General features: G+C 42.5%; 1 protein-coding gene across 1 annotated transcript; it reads right to left on the bottom strand.

The window, feature by feature from the left end:
* Positions 1-285: 285 nt before the first annotated feature.
* vezt (vezatin, adherens junctions transmembrane protein) lies at positions 286-17,711 on the bottom strand. The gene is given in 13 exon segments (XM_084711255.1): positions 286-678; positions 680-1,199; positions 1,788-1,995; positions 2,134-2,240; positions 2,655-2,848; positions 3,136-3,503; positions 4,713-4,860; positions 5,057-5,215; positions 6,703-6,987; positions 7,290-7,474; positions 7,587-7,676; positions 16,061-16,198; positions 17,401-17,711. Coding segments are annotated over 13 exon segments (2,466 nt in total). The 5' UTR covers positions 17,437-17,711; the 3' UTR covers positions 286-650.
* Between the last annotated feature and the right edge of the window lie 369 nt (positions 17,712-18,080).

Here is an 18,080-nt window from a genome sequence, read left to right on the forward strand (position 1 = left end):
ACCATCTTGGTTTTCTTTTCAAGAAAGATGAGCCTAGCATATAGCATATCCAAGTACAGGAAACGGGAAAGGAGAAGCTGACAGAGGGGTGAGACACAGGGAGGGTAAATTCCCGCTGTCATCTCAGAATGATGCTCTCAACCTTTCCACTCCTCCAGCCCATAATTTCCTCACAGTAACTCAGATTGAAGTGCTTTGATTACAGCAACTTATGAGAAACCTGCAATTAAAAAAAGATTCTCAAAGAACCCTATTAGACATTATTACACTGTTTTTTTTTTTAAATATATGGAGCCAATCACTTGTTTCTTACAATCGTAGTTTCCACATCTACTGAGCGATTGTGAACAATATACACTATGTGGATGTCACCAAGTAAACTGTAGACATTCTGGTCTTCTGACCTCAACACTGTAAGGTCAGATTTTTGTTTTAGTGGTTCTGGTACCTGAGTTTAAACAGCAAAAGAGCAGTAAGAATTGTGGGTAATGCACAGTAACATGGACGGATGGGTGATAGAGAGTGGCGTAAATGTGAGATACCTCCACACCAGAGACAGTTAAGATGGAACACAGACCCACCGATAAAAGACAATCAGACATAAATACAGTCTCTGCTCAGTGCTCGGTTAAAGCAGCGGGGTTTCTTTTTTAGTCCTTCTCAGGGGCTCGTCTGTCACTCTTCATCCTCCTCCTCCTCCTCGTCATCTCCGAACGTCTGCTCCTCCATGTTGATGAGCGAGTGTGAGCGCGCCGCCACCTGAGCGGCGATGGCGGAGCTGAAGCTGAGAGCCTCTGAGCCGTGGATCTCCGTCAGTCTGTCCATCACAGAGACAGCTGGGACTTTGGGGTTCAGGAAGCAGTCCAGACCGTTCTGGCCCTCGCCCTCCTCCAGGACGCCGTCGTATTGGTGCAGCTCTGACGCTCCTCCCCCTCCTCTCGTGCAGACCGACGTTCCTCCCAGGTCCCCTTCCTTCGCCTCCAAACCACAGCTGAACTCCGTCACCGGCTCTGCAGAGGGGTCAGGCCTCGCCCTGCCCTCTCTTCCTTCCTCTTCCTCCCCACCGTTTCCTGCCGGGCACTCTGAGAGGTGGTTTCCCTCTTCATCACCAGTTTCTACTGATCCCAGAGAGGCTGCAGCATCTGACGGCTTTGAGGCGGGATCTGAACTCTCTGTGTGAGCTGAAGGAGTCGCCGCAGCTGCAAGAAAGAAGAAGAAGAAATAAATAATTTATTGATGCATTGATTTCCAGTTTTAATATAATTTGCTTAATATAATAATGTAATTTCCAGCTATTTTGATAACTGATTAATCACATCAGTCATTTTTCAACAAAAATATCAAAAGAAAAAACAGCAAAAACGCTGGTTCTAACTTTTTAAATTCTGAGGATTTGCTGCTTTTCTTTGTCATTTTAAAATAAACTTTTTTACTTTTACTTTTTTAGTTTACAGTACAGTTCTGTTATAATTTGTGACTCTAATTGCCCTCTAATAAAGTCTAATAAGAATCTAGTAAAAGGTCAAATACTGTCTAATAAAGTACATATTATCTCTTTTCCCTGTAATTTAATACAATGTACAGCTTCTTACATCTTCTTAGTGTACTGTAAAATAAAGTGCAACGTTGAATTATGTCATATTTGTTCCCAAGTCATTCAAATTCATACTTCATAAGGTTGCTTTGTTGCTTTGATATTGCATCTACAGACTGACAACACATGAAAAAAATCTTTCTAATTAAAAAAACACCCTGATTCATCAGAGATGACACGGGTCAGTGCAGACCTTGGTCATTGAAGAGCAGCTGCTTCCTCTTCATCCTCTCCCCCTCTGACGCGCGGAAGCCCAGCACAGCTTTGAGCTCTGACAGGACGCGACGGGACTCCTCCCTCTCCCGCCGCTGCCGCTCCCGTTCCTCCGGTGACAGCATGTCAGGCCAGGACCCTCTGCCCTCGCCATCAGAATCTGAGTCGGACACATAGGCCTCCCACTCCTGGTGCAAAGGAATCAAAAGCACGACAGGGAAACTTTAAAAGCACACAGGAGATGGTGAATGACTGAGACAAGTTAATGGGGTAAATGGAAGGGCACAATGCAAGATGTGAAGTGGAAGGTGGACGTTTCATCTTACCAGCTCTTCTGGCACGGGGTCTCTGTCCAGGATCAACGGGTAGGACGGAGGAGGAGCAGGAATCTCAGCTACAGGGGTACCACACTGCTCCAGACCCTCAGCATTACCTGCAGAGATGGTGATGACTGACGTTATTACAACAACAACAAAGAAAAACAAACAGATGACTTCAGCAGTTTGTTATTGGAGCTCGGTCACTGTGTCAGGTACTCTGCTCTGATTGGTCTGTTTCTTGACCTCCAGTCTGAAGGACCTACTTCCTACATGACCGGCAATAGTCTTGAGTCATGGTAAAGGAAGGAGGAAGTCTGTGCTATATAAGGGCCCTGTGTAAATATGGAAACTAACATACTACTAAAGGGGGTGTCACTGTTCTGTATTGTATATATTTTAAGGCACAATGAGAAATACAGGAAAACATGTGAGGTGAGGCATCGATTTAAGAGAAAACAGGAACACATTCAGAGTATTTTAATATCAGTGGGTTTTGAGTGCGCGTGTGTGTGTTCAACCCCGCTCACCTGGACAGGCGTTGGCCCGTCTCAGCATGCGCTCCACCTGGCTGATGGTGTCCTCCCAGCAGCCGGTGCTGGCCTGCATGTGAGGCTGCAGCTGGTGCAGCCGGTCGCTGAGATCCTGGTAGCCCTCGAACGTCAGCTCCGTCGGCTCCTTGGACACCATCAGCTTCTCCAGGTCGTCCTCCAGGATGATCATCCTGATGACATTGAAAACAGAAGAGGAGGAGGAGGAATGTTGACAGTGCAGATTGAAAGAGAAATTTCAGATTGAAAGTGAAATTTTAAGCAGGAGACACTAGGTTACATTATGTTACTACAACATGAAACAAAGTGCAAAAAGCTGGATCTAAGTTTAGTTTTATAGTTGGGTTTTGGTGGAATGACCCAGTTTCCCCACACTGGTCATTAAAGTCTCATCTCATCTTATGGGAAGTGTAGAATGAGGACAGTCAGGAATGTGTGTGAGCGTGTGTGTGTGTCTCACTCGCTGAGCAGGGCCTTGAGATGCAGCTGCAGGCTTCGGATGGAGGTGTGCAGAGTGTTGAGCTCTCGGCATTTCTCCCTGGCTCTCCCCGTCCTGTCGGAGCACGTCGTCCTCACCTGGGTCTCGAAGTGTCGGTGGAAGTCGTAGCTGCGCTGCACTTCCCCGAGGCAGCTGGCCAGAGCGTGATGGAGGGGCTCGGTCACCGCGGCGATGGACCGGTACAGCAGCGGGGCAGGAGGAGGAGGAGGAGAGGAGGCGTCTCCTTTGGGTCCGTCCTCCTCTGGCTCCTCTATTCTTCGGGGCGACAGGAGAAGAGCGAGTCGACGGAAACATTCAGAGCTTTGTCCCACCCACAGCTGGAACAGCATCTGCAGGAGCACAAAGAACATTTCTTAATCATACCAGCACCATTCCTTTCTTTGACTGAGATTTTTATCTGTTAGCTGTTGCTGGTTTTAATCCCTTCACATCAGGGGTCATATTACAGAAACTTCCAAACTTGCAGATCCTATCTTAACTGTTTGGCTACCATGGTAATTCTGATTTAAAAATCTCCTCCTACTTCTTTTTAACAGTATAATCCACTACTCACTGGAAAATTAAATTGTTTCATAACCAGTTAAAAACTTGGCTGACACCTTGTAATCAGTTGGTCATTATGTTCTCGTCAACATGTTCTGTAATAAGGAGAGATTAGTATTACTTAACTTGTTATTGTGTATAGCTACTCTTTTATGGCTTCAACACAATTGATGCCACATATGACGGAAACTGTCTGCTTTCTCAGCTCACTCTTTCTTTTACATCGTGAGTTATCATTATTGTAAATTTCCCAAAAAGAAAATATTTGTATTTTGCTACAGATGTTATAAAAACCTACAAGTCTTGCAGTGACCTGCAGATCAGTGCCCCATTTTCTGTATGTTTCAGCATGTTTCAATGATAAAAAAAAAACAATGGTTACAATGATATTTATCTTAGTAATATGAGAAAAGTAGTGTCGGTTGCTAGGTAACAGGAGGATTTACTTCTATAATACCAAACCTATCTTAGACTCTTCTTCTCTGAAGACTTAAGATAAGAAGTTTCTGTAATAGGGGCCCAGAAGCTAAAATGAGGTTAGTTCGTGCTTTTGTGTAACACTATCACCCTACTGAAAGCTCTGACACTCTTAAACAGACAAAACTTTAAGTGTCTGCAAGATACCGAGCTTACAGATGAACAGCAGAGAAGTGAATAAAGTTAATTAATTCTAAGCTTTTAATACAAATACTTCACTTTCTTGTTAAGACTTAAATGAGAAGATCATATCCCTATCATGCCAGGAGAGTAGTATCAATCTTTTAATGTAAAGCTTGGCAAAAAAAAACAACTATGAAGCAGATTTCTCAAAATGTTCTCTAAGATACTGGTCTTCATGAAGGATGCTTGCTTACACTTTTACAGCCACATTCAAAAACAGAACATTAAAAGGGCTGCGGACTGAACACTCCCTGTATTGTTATGGTTTGCCTTTTCACTCCTGAACAAGCGTCCACCCATGAACCAGTAGCCCCAGGTTTACCCTCAGGCCTTACCTTCAGGGCAGGCAGGCTGTAGTCATCCGTCAGCTCCTGGGCCTGTTCGTCACCCAGGTGCTCGATGCCCAGGCCGAGCCCGAGCTCCTTCAGAGGCACCGCAGACACGTAGTTGGTCACATTGTCGATCTCAGAGTTCAGAGGGAACGTTTGAAGGGGTTAAGGACGAGAACAATGTGTGTACCTGTCTTTGATTCATAATTACCACACAAAAACACACATTATTTGAAATGCAGCTGTTAACCTCAAAAGACAAGAACCTAATGATGTATTTAAATCTGACTCCACTGACTCCACTATCCCTGACCAATAGATACAAGTCTTTATCTTAAGGTTAAGGATATGCCTTGAGCATGTGACAGGTGGCTCTACGTGAGGCTCTGAAGGCCGAGCGGAGCGCCCGGTACAGGGCCTTCCTCAGTCCGATGAGCTGCTGTCCCCGTGGCATCGCCCCTGGCCCCGCCCTGCTAAAGGAGCTGGCCGCACTCACCCTGTCGAGCAAACTTGACAAGTGAAATGTGATACAACTGTGGAGACGTCCCAAAGAGGCAGGGGGGCACACACAACACAGAACAACACATCACTAAAGACGACACCGACGAACTGAGACGATTCAGACATGAACACTGCACAGGAGTGTTAACGAACATGACGACGTGACATGCTACCATAGGGGAAAACTGGCACTTTTCATTTGAATATATAGTCAATGTTGATGGCAACTGTAGTCAACTGAAGCAACAAATTCCTCAGTGCATGTTTATCAAGAAAGCTGAGATCTGACTCCCACACCAATGTTCCCATATATCACAAACCAAGCCGAAAGCTATTACTTTGTTGTCCAGAACATGGCGTTGGGTGATGTAAAAAATCCCCTCTTGTAGGCCTCCTGGCTATCCAGAGGCAGAGACTAGAAATCTAAGCTGGAATATCCTGTAGTTCTTCCTGCATCCAGTGATGTCGCTGCATATGGGAAGAGCAACAGATTTTGCAGCAGGAAAACACAGCTTTCCAAGTAAATGGATTTATTCCTTCAACTGACTACATTTACCATCAAATTTGACTGGACATCCACAAGAAAAGTGCCAAATTTTCTCTTTAAAGGAGTAGCTCCACATTTTGGGAAATAGGCTTTCTTTGTTTGCCCAAGATCAGTAGCACTCTCATACCTGTGCAGAAAATATGCAGCCAGTTAGCTTAGCCTTGCAAAGACACTGGAAAAAGGGGAAACAGCGAACACGACTGTCCAAAAGTAACTAAATCCACCTATCAGCACCTCAAAAGCTCAGTATTTAACACAACGTATCTCATTTGTTTAAGGTGCACATAACCAAAAATAGGACAAAATCATGTTAATTCCAGAATATAAGACAACGATTTAATTTGTTAATTGAAGAGACTGAGGACACAGAAAACCCACTGGACACCATGAGCAGTGCCAACAAATTGTTAGAGAGGGGAGATGTGTTAGCATTAGCAATTTTGCAGGTAGCTTAGAGAAATATTAGGTTAAACTTTAGGTGGTTTGTGAAACTGGGCACACGCCAATGGTTTCCCCATTTCCAGTCATTATGCTATGCTAATTGGCTGCTAGCTTTATAATAAAAAATATAGTCCTTACCATACAGACGGGAGAGTGATATTGATCTTGTCATCTTAGTCTCAACAACAAAATCAATAAGTCAATTTCCCAAAAACTATTTCTCTAATTGAAGTGTTATGCTAGATAAACAGTGTTTTACTACAGACGATGCTAAATCTACACATAGACAGACAGCAGACAGTGATCTAAAATAAGTGCTAACATAAATAATAAAACACCACTAGACACCTGAGGAGGAAAGTCAACTAATGTACTGCCACCAAAGAGTGAATTAACTGAGCAAGCTTGAACCAGGCGGTGACAGTTGGAGACGTGATAAGAAACGCACATTAGCATCATGTGATTGGGTGATATGTGCGTAGGTGGACAAAAAACGAGCTCACTTACAGGGTGAAACCTCTGGAGATGACCTCCGTCTCCTGCACCAGCCGAAGGGCTTTGCGAGACAGTCCCGTCAGGGTCTTGCTGTTGTGGACGAGGGTCTGGAGCTGCGTGGCCCGCGCGTGGACGGCTCTCTGCATGCGGCCCTGTCTCCACAGCATGACCCCCCTCAGCCCCACCCAGCCCAGCAGCGCCAGGCCCCACGGAGCTGCAGCCAGCGACCACAGGCCGTCAGATGCGGAGCAGAGACCCAGCAGCACTGCGGCCAGGCCGACCAGGCCAGCCATGTCCCTGAGTGAGGAGAACACGAGGGGATTTTGATTAGTGCAACAACTTTTCATTTGATAGTTTAGATCCCTGTAGGGGTGATATTAAAGGGCCAAATTTGACATGCAGTAGATACATTTCTTTAGAAACTTTTCCATCCAAGTATCAGAATTTATATGTTTAGGTCATGGGGTCACTCCTTGTTTTTGAGTTCATGGTGTTTGTGTCGGTGTTGTTGTATTGGATTGCCTTATATTCTCTGTTGAGCCAATTATTTCGCTACCATCCACTGTACAGCTCTGTGTGTTTCTTTCCTAACAACGTACCATAGGGAAGGTTGGGCAATGAGGCTCGGTCTGGGCAGGGTGCTCGCTCGGCTGGATGAGCCAGAGGGCGTCGAGCCGAGGGTGAGCAGACTCGGGTCTAACAGCTCGATCAGCTCCACATCCTCCTGCAGCAGCACGTCCTGGTCCAGAATGCACCTCACCGAGTACTGGCCGAACACGCAGTCCTACAAGAAAACATAAACACGTGAAAAATGGCGCTCAGTCAAGAAAAGATGCCTGAGAAAATAGGTGCTGGTTTCAGTGCCAGCATTCCTCTCCGTTTCCGGTTCTACCTACCAGCTGCTGGCCCAGCTTACGAGATGCAGCCGCCTGGTGAATCGGACTCCATCTCCACAAGGCTTCAGCCAGTCTCCATAAGCGTCCTCCCTGCAAACCACACACAGGGGAAAAGGTTGTACTTCAGTCAATTAAGCAACGGCTCCATTCCAGTTTTATGCAGCGCTTTCCATTATTTTATGCCCTGATGCAGCCCCAGTGGATCAGTAAAAATGAGATATATTCCAGATAAAAATACAAAATGATTCACCTGCAAGTCTTTCAATTATTTTAATTTTCTTCATCCATCTTGGGTTCATTTCACAGGAATCAAACATTCATTAAAGGGATCCTTCAGATTATTTGAAGTGGGCTTATATGAGGTACTTAGTCAGTGTATTACCTACAGTAGATGTCAGTCATCATGCCCCCAGTTTTGGAGGAGAGGAGATGAGTACCATCAAGGAAGTCGCTTCAGAAACAGTATATTAGAGCTGCAACGTTTTCTAATTTCAGGACACCCTCTGCCTCACAGTTACATAAGTTGAATATTTTGTCCATATTTGACAGTATCAGTCTTCAAATATGTGAATTAATCTACAAAGCTGTTCAGAAGAGTGCTACCTTGCCAGAATTTTTCTGAAATTATTTTCAGTTTAATTTGGATTGGACAGGGTCAGCAACAAAAGGTATTTTAGACATCTAAAAAAGGTCCACCAACATAAACCAGTATCAGCTGAAGTGTCCTCTATAGTTACAATATTTTCACTGCTTTACTTTGCTGGTTATCATAACCCAAATATCACTCTCTCCAAACCAACCAAATTCTTTTGTCAAAAACAGCAGTTTTTCCTCACAGAACACAGGAGTTTCTGGTCTCTCACTGCCTCCATCTGTAAGTTTGTTTGTGTTATTGTGTGACTTTGGTGTTTTAAAAGTCTCAACATACCACAAACTAACTGCAGCAGCTCCTGTGTTCTGTGAGGGGAAGAAAATCATCATTTTCACAAAGGAGTCTGGTTTGCTTGGAGAGAGCGATATTTGGCTCATACAACAGTGGTTTCCTGGCAAAAAGGACAGTCTGACAGCAAAGTAAAGCACTGAAAATATTCTAAAAGTAGTTTATACTTCAAGCGATCTTGATTTTTTTTAAGTGACTAAAATACATTTTGCTGCTGAGCCCGTCCACAGCAGTTTAATTGCTTAGCTTCCTACACCAGTCCTCCTGCTGCTTTTCCAAACTGGGGGCGTGTCGACCACCATCTACTGTAGGTAACACACCAACGATGGATTAGTACCTCATACAACCCCACTTCAAATAATCCAAACTATCCCTTTAAATAACAACTGTGTGCTCTCATGGTTCAAAGGAGTATCCCAGGAGACGAACTCTTTCAGGCAACAACAATGAGTGCAATGTGTGTTTGTAAAAACACTCTCTCCTGGGTCTTATATAGCTCTTCTGTGGCACAAAAACCACATAAATGCTTCTGTTTGTTGAAGTCCCATTTTGATGTTATAACTGAATGTTTACATTTTTGGCATCAATAAAACGCAGGCTTTTATTGTTTCAAAATACATGTCTGACAGACGGACAGGAAGGATTCTTTTTGTTCCAGAAAATAAAACAAGTTTGTACATCTCTCATTACAGACACTACACAAAAACAGACACACACAAGTCATTCCCAGCGCCGTGGACTCCCTCTGTAAACAAGACAGACCCACAACCAGAGTGACACTTCACATTTTAAAGTGCGCTGACATTTAGTTGCCTAACAAACCTCAGGCTGTTCCAAATGTTGCAAGTGTTTCTTGCAAGTGCTAAGAGCTTAATAAGAAATCCAAACTGTGTAATTTCCCAATCATGAATAGGATCTACTATTCACTAATCTGCTTAGAGGATTTTGTGGCGTCCGTGAATGCTTTGTTTAGAAATAGGACTTATTTTGAAAGATGTTTGTTAAGGTTTTTTATAATGACACACATCCATTATTTTTATGTCACACCCATTCTTGAGAAGTGAGACAAATCAGTCCTACCTAAAAACACTCCAACACCATTTTTTGGTCAATATAGAAAACACCCTGGTCCCAGAGAAGAATTCACAACTTCAAACAATAAAAAACTCTAAAACAAAATATACCTACTGATAACATAGGTGTAAAAATATCCTATTATGATCATGTTTCCCCTCTGAAACCCCCTAAAAATACAGTTTTGTTCCATTTCTTAAGAATGAGTGCTTAACGTTACAGTTATGAAATGAAAATCCTGCAGAAAACAGCGTCACAGCATCCCGTGAAGAGTGTGTGCTCCAGTTCACAGCAGACACATTGGTTATTGATTCAGACTGGGCAGCCTGCGAACTGACCCCGCTCTCGGGGGTAAAGCACAAGCGTTATTAGTCTAAAGGCTGCAGTAGTATTGATTACTGATTGGAGACTGAGCATCAGTCCTCAAAGTAGGCCACAACTCTGTTCGCTCTTCTCTGTAGCATCAAAGCCGTTAATCCCACTCGATACTACAGCGGAGATGATGTAAACCATGTACAGATTAACTCACATATGCCCGTACTCTCGAGTCATGGTGTATAATATCCTGGTACAGTCAGTTCTTGCTCATCAGTAGTCTCCTGCTGTCACACACTCCAGCTTCCACACACTGAACTCATTTCTACTATTATGTGAAGGAGAGGACTCGCTCAGCACAGATGATAGCAAGTTCATTTTGGGTAAAATTTCAAATCATGCCCATGAAATCCTCTTTCCAATCATTTTTTTAATATTTACTGCCCCAATTTAAGTACAAACATTGTAATTAAAATGAAAGTCTAATCTCTCATTTGTGTCAATAATTCATTTATACCAATTTCTAATGTTTTTGTTGTCCAATTTGTTGAAATATGTCATGGGTTTAATGCTTTTAATACTTTATGATTTGTTGCTAAATAAATCTTCTAAAAATTTTAACAATACAAACTTGTTCTACTCAAATCTGTAATCTCTTAGCTCTCAATAGCTTTTTTCATTTTGTCTCCAATCCTCTCCTGTGGACTGCAAATGGCATTTGAAATAGCCGTGACCAGCCTCTGTGCTGTGATGCAGAAAAAGCCAAACTTTCAACATGTCATCTTTGGAACACAGTCGAAAAACTATTCATCAACAAAATCAAAACTATAGACGAATTTACTCTTCAGTACTTCATCTTTCAATAGGTGTTTCAATCGGTGCATTTTGTCTGTATCTCTATCCAATGGCGTGCTATTGGCATTTGAAATTGGCCAAAATTTCTGCTGAATTGAAGTGCAGATGTTAGTATGAAAATCGACTGAAAGAAACACAGTTTGCCGTTTCTAAACTAATGTTATAATAATAGTGAATGAGTCAGTCTCAGGATTTATAATTTAAAAATGTTCTGTTTCTGTCTTTCTTGATGGGAGTTCGACAAAAAGCTTGATGCCACTCTCATGTCTGGCGATTGAATACAAAGCCAAAGACAAGAGCATAGCTTAGCACAAAGACTGGAAACGGAGGGAAACAGTTAGCCTGTCAAAAGGTAACAAAAACCACCTAATAGGACCTCTGAAGCGCCATAATTAACACTGAAAATGTAAATGTAGAAACATCAAGTTGTGGATTTGCAAGAGGGTTGCTGGATTTTTATCAGTCCTTAAAGTCACTTATTAAGCAAATCAATGCTTCTGCTTCCAGCTTCTCAAATGAAAAAAAATGCTGATTTCCTCTGGTTTATATGATTGCAAACATTGCAAATATTTCTGGGTTTTGGTTTGACAAAACAAGCAATGTGAAGACTTTGCTCTGGGCTCTGTCACATTTTATAGATGATACAAAGAACTGATTGATCAATAATGAAAATAATCATCAGCTGCGGCCCTAAAAGCATGAATACTTAACACAACGATGAGGAGAGGGGAGATCTGAGAAGGTGAGAATCAGTATGTACTGCACCAGTTTACATACTGGTTTAAAGCACCAAAAATTATTGTCAGTTGAAGCCCTGTGCTGATTACGAGCAATTCTTTAAAGTATATTTTAAGGCTGCAACTAACAGTTATTTTGTTATCGATTATTCTGTTGATTATTTCCCCGACATTTTCAATCGAGGTAGTTGGCAATTAATTTAACAGTCAGTTAATACAGATTAATCGCTGCAGCTCTAGTACATTTATGATTATTTTCTTTAAGCAATATTATAAAGAAATAACCAAATGAGGTTATTAATGTCTTTCGTCTCACGTCTCTCAGCATGAAAGATACCTTCTTTTTTCAACCTTTATTTATTTAGGGAAAATAACGCCAGCTCAATAAAGTAATAGTGCCATGTATCAGCAGTAGATACTTTATCAGTTGCAATAAGAAAATCATTCTGTAGTTTCACTTAAATGCAAAATGCTATGAAAGCACATAACAAATACTCCCTGGCTCATAAACAGCCTATCATATCCCTTGATAATAACAAGTAACATGCAAATAGCCAATCATTTAACAAGTGTGATGATCAGCTGCACCATCGACATGTGACACAACAACAGAAATAGCATGAAGTGAGGACATGAGAGCAAACGGTGAGGAAACTGTTAATGAAAAAGACAGGTCAGCCTGCCAAGGTGAGATCATTCACTTGTCCTCATTTATTTTTATTTATTTGTGTAAATTTAATTATTTGCATGAGTTTTTAATGGTTGTGTTACCATTAAAATCATTCCCTGTGTGCCTTGATAAAATAAAGTGGGTAATTCAAAGACAATATCTAAGGTCTGCTGATAGTTTGAGGACATCACTAAGGAGTGTGGGATCATGGGAGTTGTTTTCTTGAAAACAACCACCATTGCAGGTGAAAATCTGTCTGACATGACTCAGGCAGAAATCATGTCCTGGGGTGAGGTCATACTAAAGTCTCGTTATAAGTTATGTTTAGTCACTTTTGCCGACTTCCTTCCTCACCTTCTGATGTATCTGGCGTATCCCCCGTTTTCCTGGAATTTATAGCAACTAGTGGCAAGCAAGGAAACACACTGTTACCTTGAAAAAATTACAGATTTGTCTGGGTTTGACCATTGTTAGAAACATTTTTGATAATCTAAGTCAGTGGTGCCCAACCCTGGTCCTCAGGGACCCCTGTCCTGCATGTTTTAGATATTTCCCTGCTCCAACACACCTGATTCAAATGATCAGGCTGTTATCAGGCTTCTGCAGAGGCTTGATGACGAGCTGATCATTTGAATCAGGTGTGTTGGAGCAGGGAAACATCTAAAACATGCAGGACAGGGGTCCCTGAGGACCAGGGTTGGGCACCACTGATCTAAGTATACAACTCAACAAAACATATAACATATTAGACATTCTAATATGGAATTGTTACACATTATAACTTTAAATTAAGTGGTGAAGTTCAAAATAAACTGTCTTATTTCAACTTTTTTTCTCCTGGTCTTGTTTAAAAATAGATAATTACAAATTAACAAAAATTATTTATAGACTGAAAGTTAACATTTTGTCATGACAGATACTTCAGCTATACTGCCCACCTCTTGGGAAAATCAACTCAACAACAACGTCCACTTCAGACTCACACACCTACACTAATTCTGTCCTGGGACCATGATAAAAGCCCTGTACTGGTGTTTCACATGAAACTGGAAACCAGTCTGAGGATTTGAACCAGCAGCCTTTGCGGTTTCCATCCCGCTTGCATACGTTTCGAGCTAATCCCACCTCACCAGCTTCAACACACAAATTCATTTAAATGACTTCCAAAATATCAACACATCAGGTCAAAGATATCCACTCATACTTTTCATATGTGAGCTATGTTCCGTAACAGTTTGGCCTTTCACTGATAATGTCAAGAGAGACAAACTGTCCGTCTACATGGACAAGATGTTTTGCCTCGGCTCCGACTTTATCTGAGCTGCAGGAAGCTGGTCACCGAGGGACGAGCCAAAAGCTTTTCCTGCCTCATCCTAATATCTCATCCTCCTCCTTAGAACAACAGTGTACGAGAGAGGAAGCGTGACACGTACGGAAAGTTCCTGCACGAAGCAAACACAACGCCACTTCCCGTCGCGAGAGGAGGGGGAGACTGAGGAGAGGACAAGCCATGTGATCCTACGCTTCCCAGGACACATCTGCATGAATCACAGGCCAACTCAATCTGCAGTCATCAATGGTTAGATTCATTCAAAGTTTACGAGTTCCTTTGACTGAAGCGCACACTGAGCCGTTAAAAAAAGGCATACACACGTGAATATAAGCAACACACACACACAATTTGTAAGAAGATGCTCACAGAGGCAGATATGATGTCAGACAGAAAGCAGAGCACAGTCGCAGTAATTGCATTTGAGCTATCTCTTCAAAAATTAAAGCAACAGTGGGAGGGAGATGCAAGAGAGAGGTTTTCTTTCTAAACAGGACTCAGCTGCGTTTGATTGCAGAGTGAAAAAACAAGCAACTCAAAATACCTGCATGAGCGTGTAGGAAGCCCTTGTTGCCATGTCTTGTCTGACTGAGAGAAGCTCAAAAACTACATAACAGTGTGTGGGTGAGTGTGTGCCAGTGTATTACAGTTTGGAGTCAATAATCAAATTAAATAATTACCTTCTGTCTGACTGCACAAGGCAAACGGTGAACACACACACACACACACACACACACACACACACACACTCACAGCCCGGGTCAGATTGTCTGAACAGTGATGGAAGTTTGTTAGGGCTGCCCCCCAGTGTCTCCCCTTCTATTCCTTCATAATAATAATTATAGTTTAATTATAGTGGGGAAGTTTCTACTTCCAGTTCTACATGATTTTTGGAAGACTTTTCCAGGACGTTTCAGTAATGATTTAGCTACTCTTACTATCTCCTCTTACTGGTTTTGATTTCTTGCCTTGTTTTAATATTATTAGATTTATATTTCTTCTATCTACTTTTGGAAAGCCCTTTGTGACAATTCTAGACTGAACATTAAATACCTAAATGTACGACTGAATCTTAGAGTTGAGTTTTCTAGGCTTATTAACTGCCGCTGACTCTTATCAATTCATCATGCTGCACTTTAACTCCTACACTAGAAATACTGGGCGGTGTCTTTTACAAAGCAAGACACAAGCACTGTGAGCTACAGCTATAAAAGTAAAATATTTCTTGCATGGGGTTTGATTCACTTACAGTTGGGCTTCCATTTATTGTTTTGGCTTCCCCTTCTTTATTATCCAGCTCTCTCAACAGTGCCCACACACATTTGAAACCACTGCTCCAAGCCAGTGTTGAATCACGCACCTTAAACATTTGCAAGCAAAACAAGCTGGCAACAAACTGGTAGGCACGTCGACTTCAGCAACTCAACCAAATGTGCTAACTAAAGCACTATAGTTACCAGCCAACAGTGACAAGGGTAGCATTTACATTTGAAGGATAATGTCACTTACAGTATCCAGAGTGTTGACCACGTAAGTTCTTATGTCATCCAACCTACAGGTGTTACCATGTGACGTGACTTAGGAGTGTTTCCAGACCATAACAGAGGGCAGCCTATTCAAAATACTCTCATTCATAAACTACTTAAACTACATAAACGTAGCATAAATGCAGCTTAGCCCTTGCAGATTTCAATGGAGAATGGAGAACAGGAGAATGCTGAAATAATTTTCTAGGACATTTTACTTTTTCTCTTATTTTCCAGGGATTTTCCACGACTGGAAAATGGGTTGACTATTTCTGAGATTTTCAAGGTTTTCTAGAATGTGTGGAAAACCTGGTTTTGGTTTCATTTAAGGTCACACTAGTTTGTCTTGTCTCCTCTGAACTCTCACTGAGGGCACAGCCTCTCCACACATTCACACGGAGCAGAGCAGGGAGACAGGTGAAGTTAATGTAACCTCAGCTGACAACAACATGTTGCATTCCTGCAAGTGCAATAAAAGCTTCCCAACAAGAGTAATTTATTAATGTAATCCCTCTAAAACCCAAAATGGACAGATGTCTGCCTCAAACGTCTGAAATCCGGAGCAAAAATCTCTTGTTTTTGTTAAAGGCAGCCAGCCTGAATCTGGTGGACCAGTTGTATCGCAGCTTTCACAGAACATGCCATTCTGTCAACATTTGCACTGGAGCTTTTCACTTTCACTTTCATTCAAGCAGAACTGGAAAAGTGCTTAAAGCAGCTGTCTGAAGCCAAAGAGAATGACTTTGACATAGTGTTCATGACTGTAAAAAAATATATATCATTGGATTACTGGGAAATTAAACAAAATGTGGGATATGATATGGGAAGACCTGTCAAATATGACTTCTTTTATGTTTTTTCAGGTCCAAATGTTCTGTAGCATTGTAATTAACTGGGTGAGCAAAATAATGTGATTTCTTTTTATGCATTTTATCACGTTTCATGTTCAAGTCTGTGGAGTTCTCCTTGATCAGCAGAGTTTAGCAAATAATGAGTGATATTTGTGTCAAGGATGGGAGGCACTCACTGAAGTTTTCTGAGGATCTTCGTCTGGAGTGGTGAGGTCTCCCTCTTGCCCGCCATATTCCTCCTCCTGTGATGCAGTCGGACATGCCTCGAAGTCTGTGTGCCCTAGATCATGCAGGTACTGGAAAAGAGGGGAGTTCTGCAAAGAGAAAGAGAGACCGTCAGACAGATTTAGCAGCAGCTGAGAAATGATGAGGGAGGGAAAGGGGAGCGAGAGACGGATAAAAAAGTGCCGGATGGTTGAAGAGGAGGCGAAAGATTTGAAAATGTGCTGATTGGGTCATCAGTCTGATGTGGGTTGAGCTGACACTCATCCTGATTTTGCCCTAGTTTTTCCCCCAGTGTGAATCCAAAGGTGTCCCGACTCTGATAAGCGAGGGAAAAACCATCACCAATTTGTCAAGCAAGTCTACTTTGCCCCAGTCGAGACTCCACCCTCACCCACAGCCCCCATCTCTCCTCCATCTATGCAGCTTACTTTTCTGTCCTGGGAGGAATGCTATAAAGACTAAGTGCCTTCACATGTGAATCAGTAAATCAGCAGACACAGAGACAGTCTTCTGAGCCTCTCCATGCACACAAGATTCCTCTTAATCCTTCTCTCCTGCATGGAAACTGGACTGAATGTAAGCACAATTCATCACTCCTATCTTCTCATAGAGGTATAAACAGTGCTGAACAAAGAGCGCTCACAGCCAAATCAGCCATGAAATAAGCGGAAAGGAGGAGAAACATCCCGTGCTAGAATTTGCCCAAAGATGCCTGACCCAGTTCTCCCCCCAGCTGCTGATCCTCTGCTGTGTTTTGGTGCCTCTCTGGGCAGCTGCACAAGAGCATCTCTGTTAAATGTATTCAACTATCACCCATCATAGCACACTGTATGCACAGATAGATGTTAACCAATTAAAAGCTACTCACATGCATTGTCACACGAAGTCGCAGCTCATGTTGTCACCATCCAGATGTAGCTACGTGTGTCAAGGTTTTTTCCAGAACCGACGCATTGGATCTGGTCATCCCCACCCCACCTCTAACTACCAGCCTAGTAATGATGAAACACCAACAATGCGCACACTACAAGCCCAGCTCAGCCCCTCTCATGACCACCAAAGCTCCTTGGCAGACACACAGTTAGCAGCCAGCCAAATATGTGGATTTGTTTTGGATTGTCAATGCATGGCAACAGGGCTGCTTATGTCAAGCTAGCATGCCTACTAGCTTGCTACGCTATCTGTGCGAGCTAGCCAATGAATCGGGAACCAAACGTTACCCCAGAACTCGGGAGGTATGACAAAGCATCAGATACAAGTTTCGACACCAAAAAGCGGCGGGAATACAAACCTCAAAAACCACATCTTCATCAAACTCCTCAGTCATTGCTCTCCGCCATCTATACGCAGCCCGTTTTGCATTCTGAAGTTGTAGGCGACAGTAGTCGAGGACAGCCGTTCAGAAGTTGGTAGTTAGCCGGTTGCTAAACTTCGCTTAGAACTACAATTCCCATACATCGTCTACCGCTGCTTTGGTCGTGTCGGAAAGACAACCCTTGATTTGCGAAACTCTCGTGAGATTTGTATACATTGTTCATTCATTGTACACATTTTACAAATTAATTCATCTTTCATAATGTGACAACGCTCTAATTAAAACATTTAAAGGTTCAGAGTAGATTAGGGTTTAGTAAAGATAATCGTTTGGGTTAAAATTGTCACTCTCGCGAGATCTTTCGTGGCTCTAGCGTTCCCTTCTAGACACTACTAGCTGCTTCCTCGCGAGCAACGAACAAGCGCTCGTGCTACAGCGCCTCAAATGGCCACGACAGGAAGTGGCCTAACCGTTGGAAAGCTAGGGTCCTGTCTGGATATGGACATCACATAATGTGACAATGTTTCGGTTGAGATTTTCTACGATTTAGAGACAAAGATTCCTGGCTTGGGTTAGAGAAAAATCATGGTTTGAGTTACAATGGTCACTCTCGCGAGATTTTTTGCGAGTGTGGGAGTCCCTTCTAGAGACGACTG

This window comes from Lutjanus erythropterus, chromosome 22 (genome assembly GCF_056507025.1).
Source record: "Lutjanus erythropterus isolate fLutEry1 chromosome 22, fLutEry1.hap2, whole genome shotgun sequence".
NCBI classification, from domain to species: Eukaryota; Metazoa; Chordata; class Actinopteri; order Lutjaniformes; family Lutjanidae; genus Lutjanus; species Lutjanus erythropterus.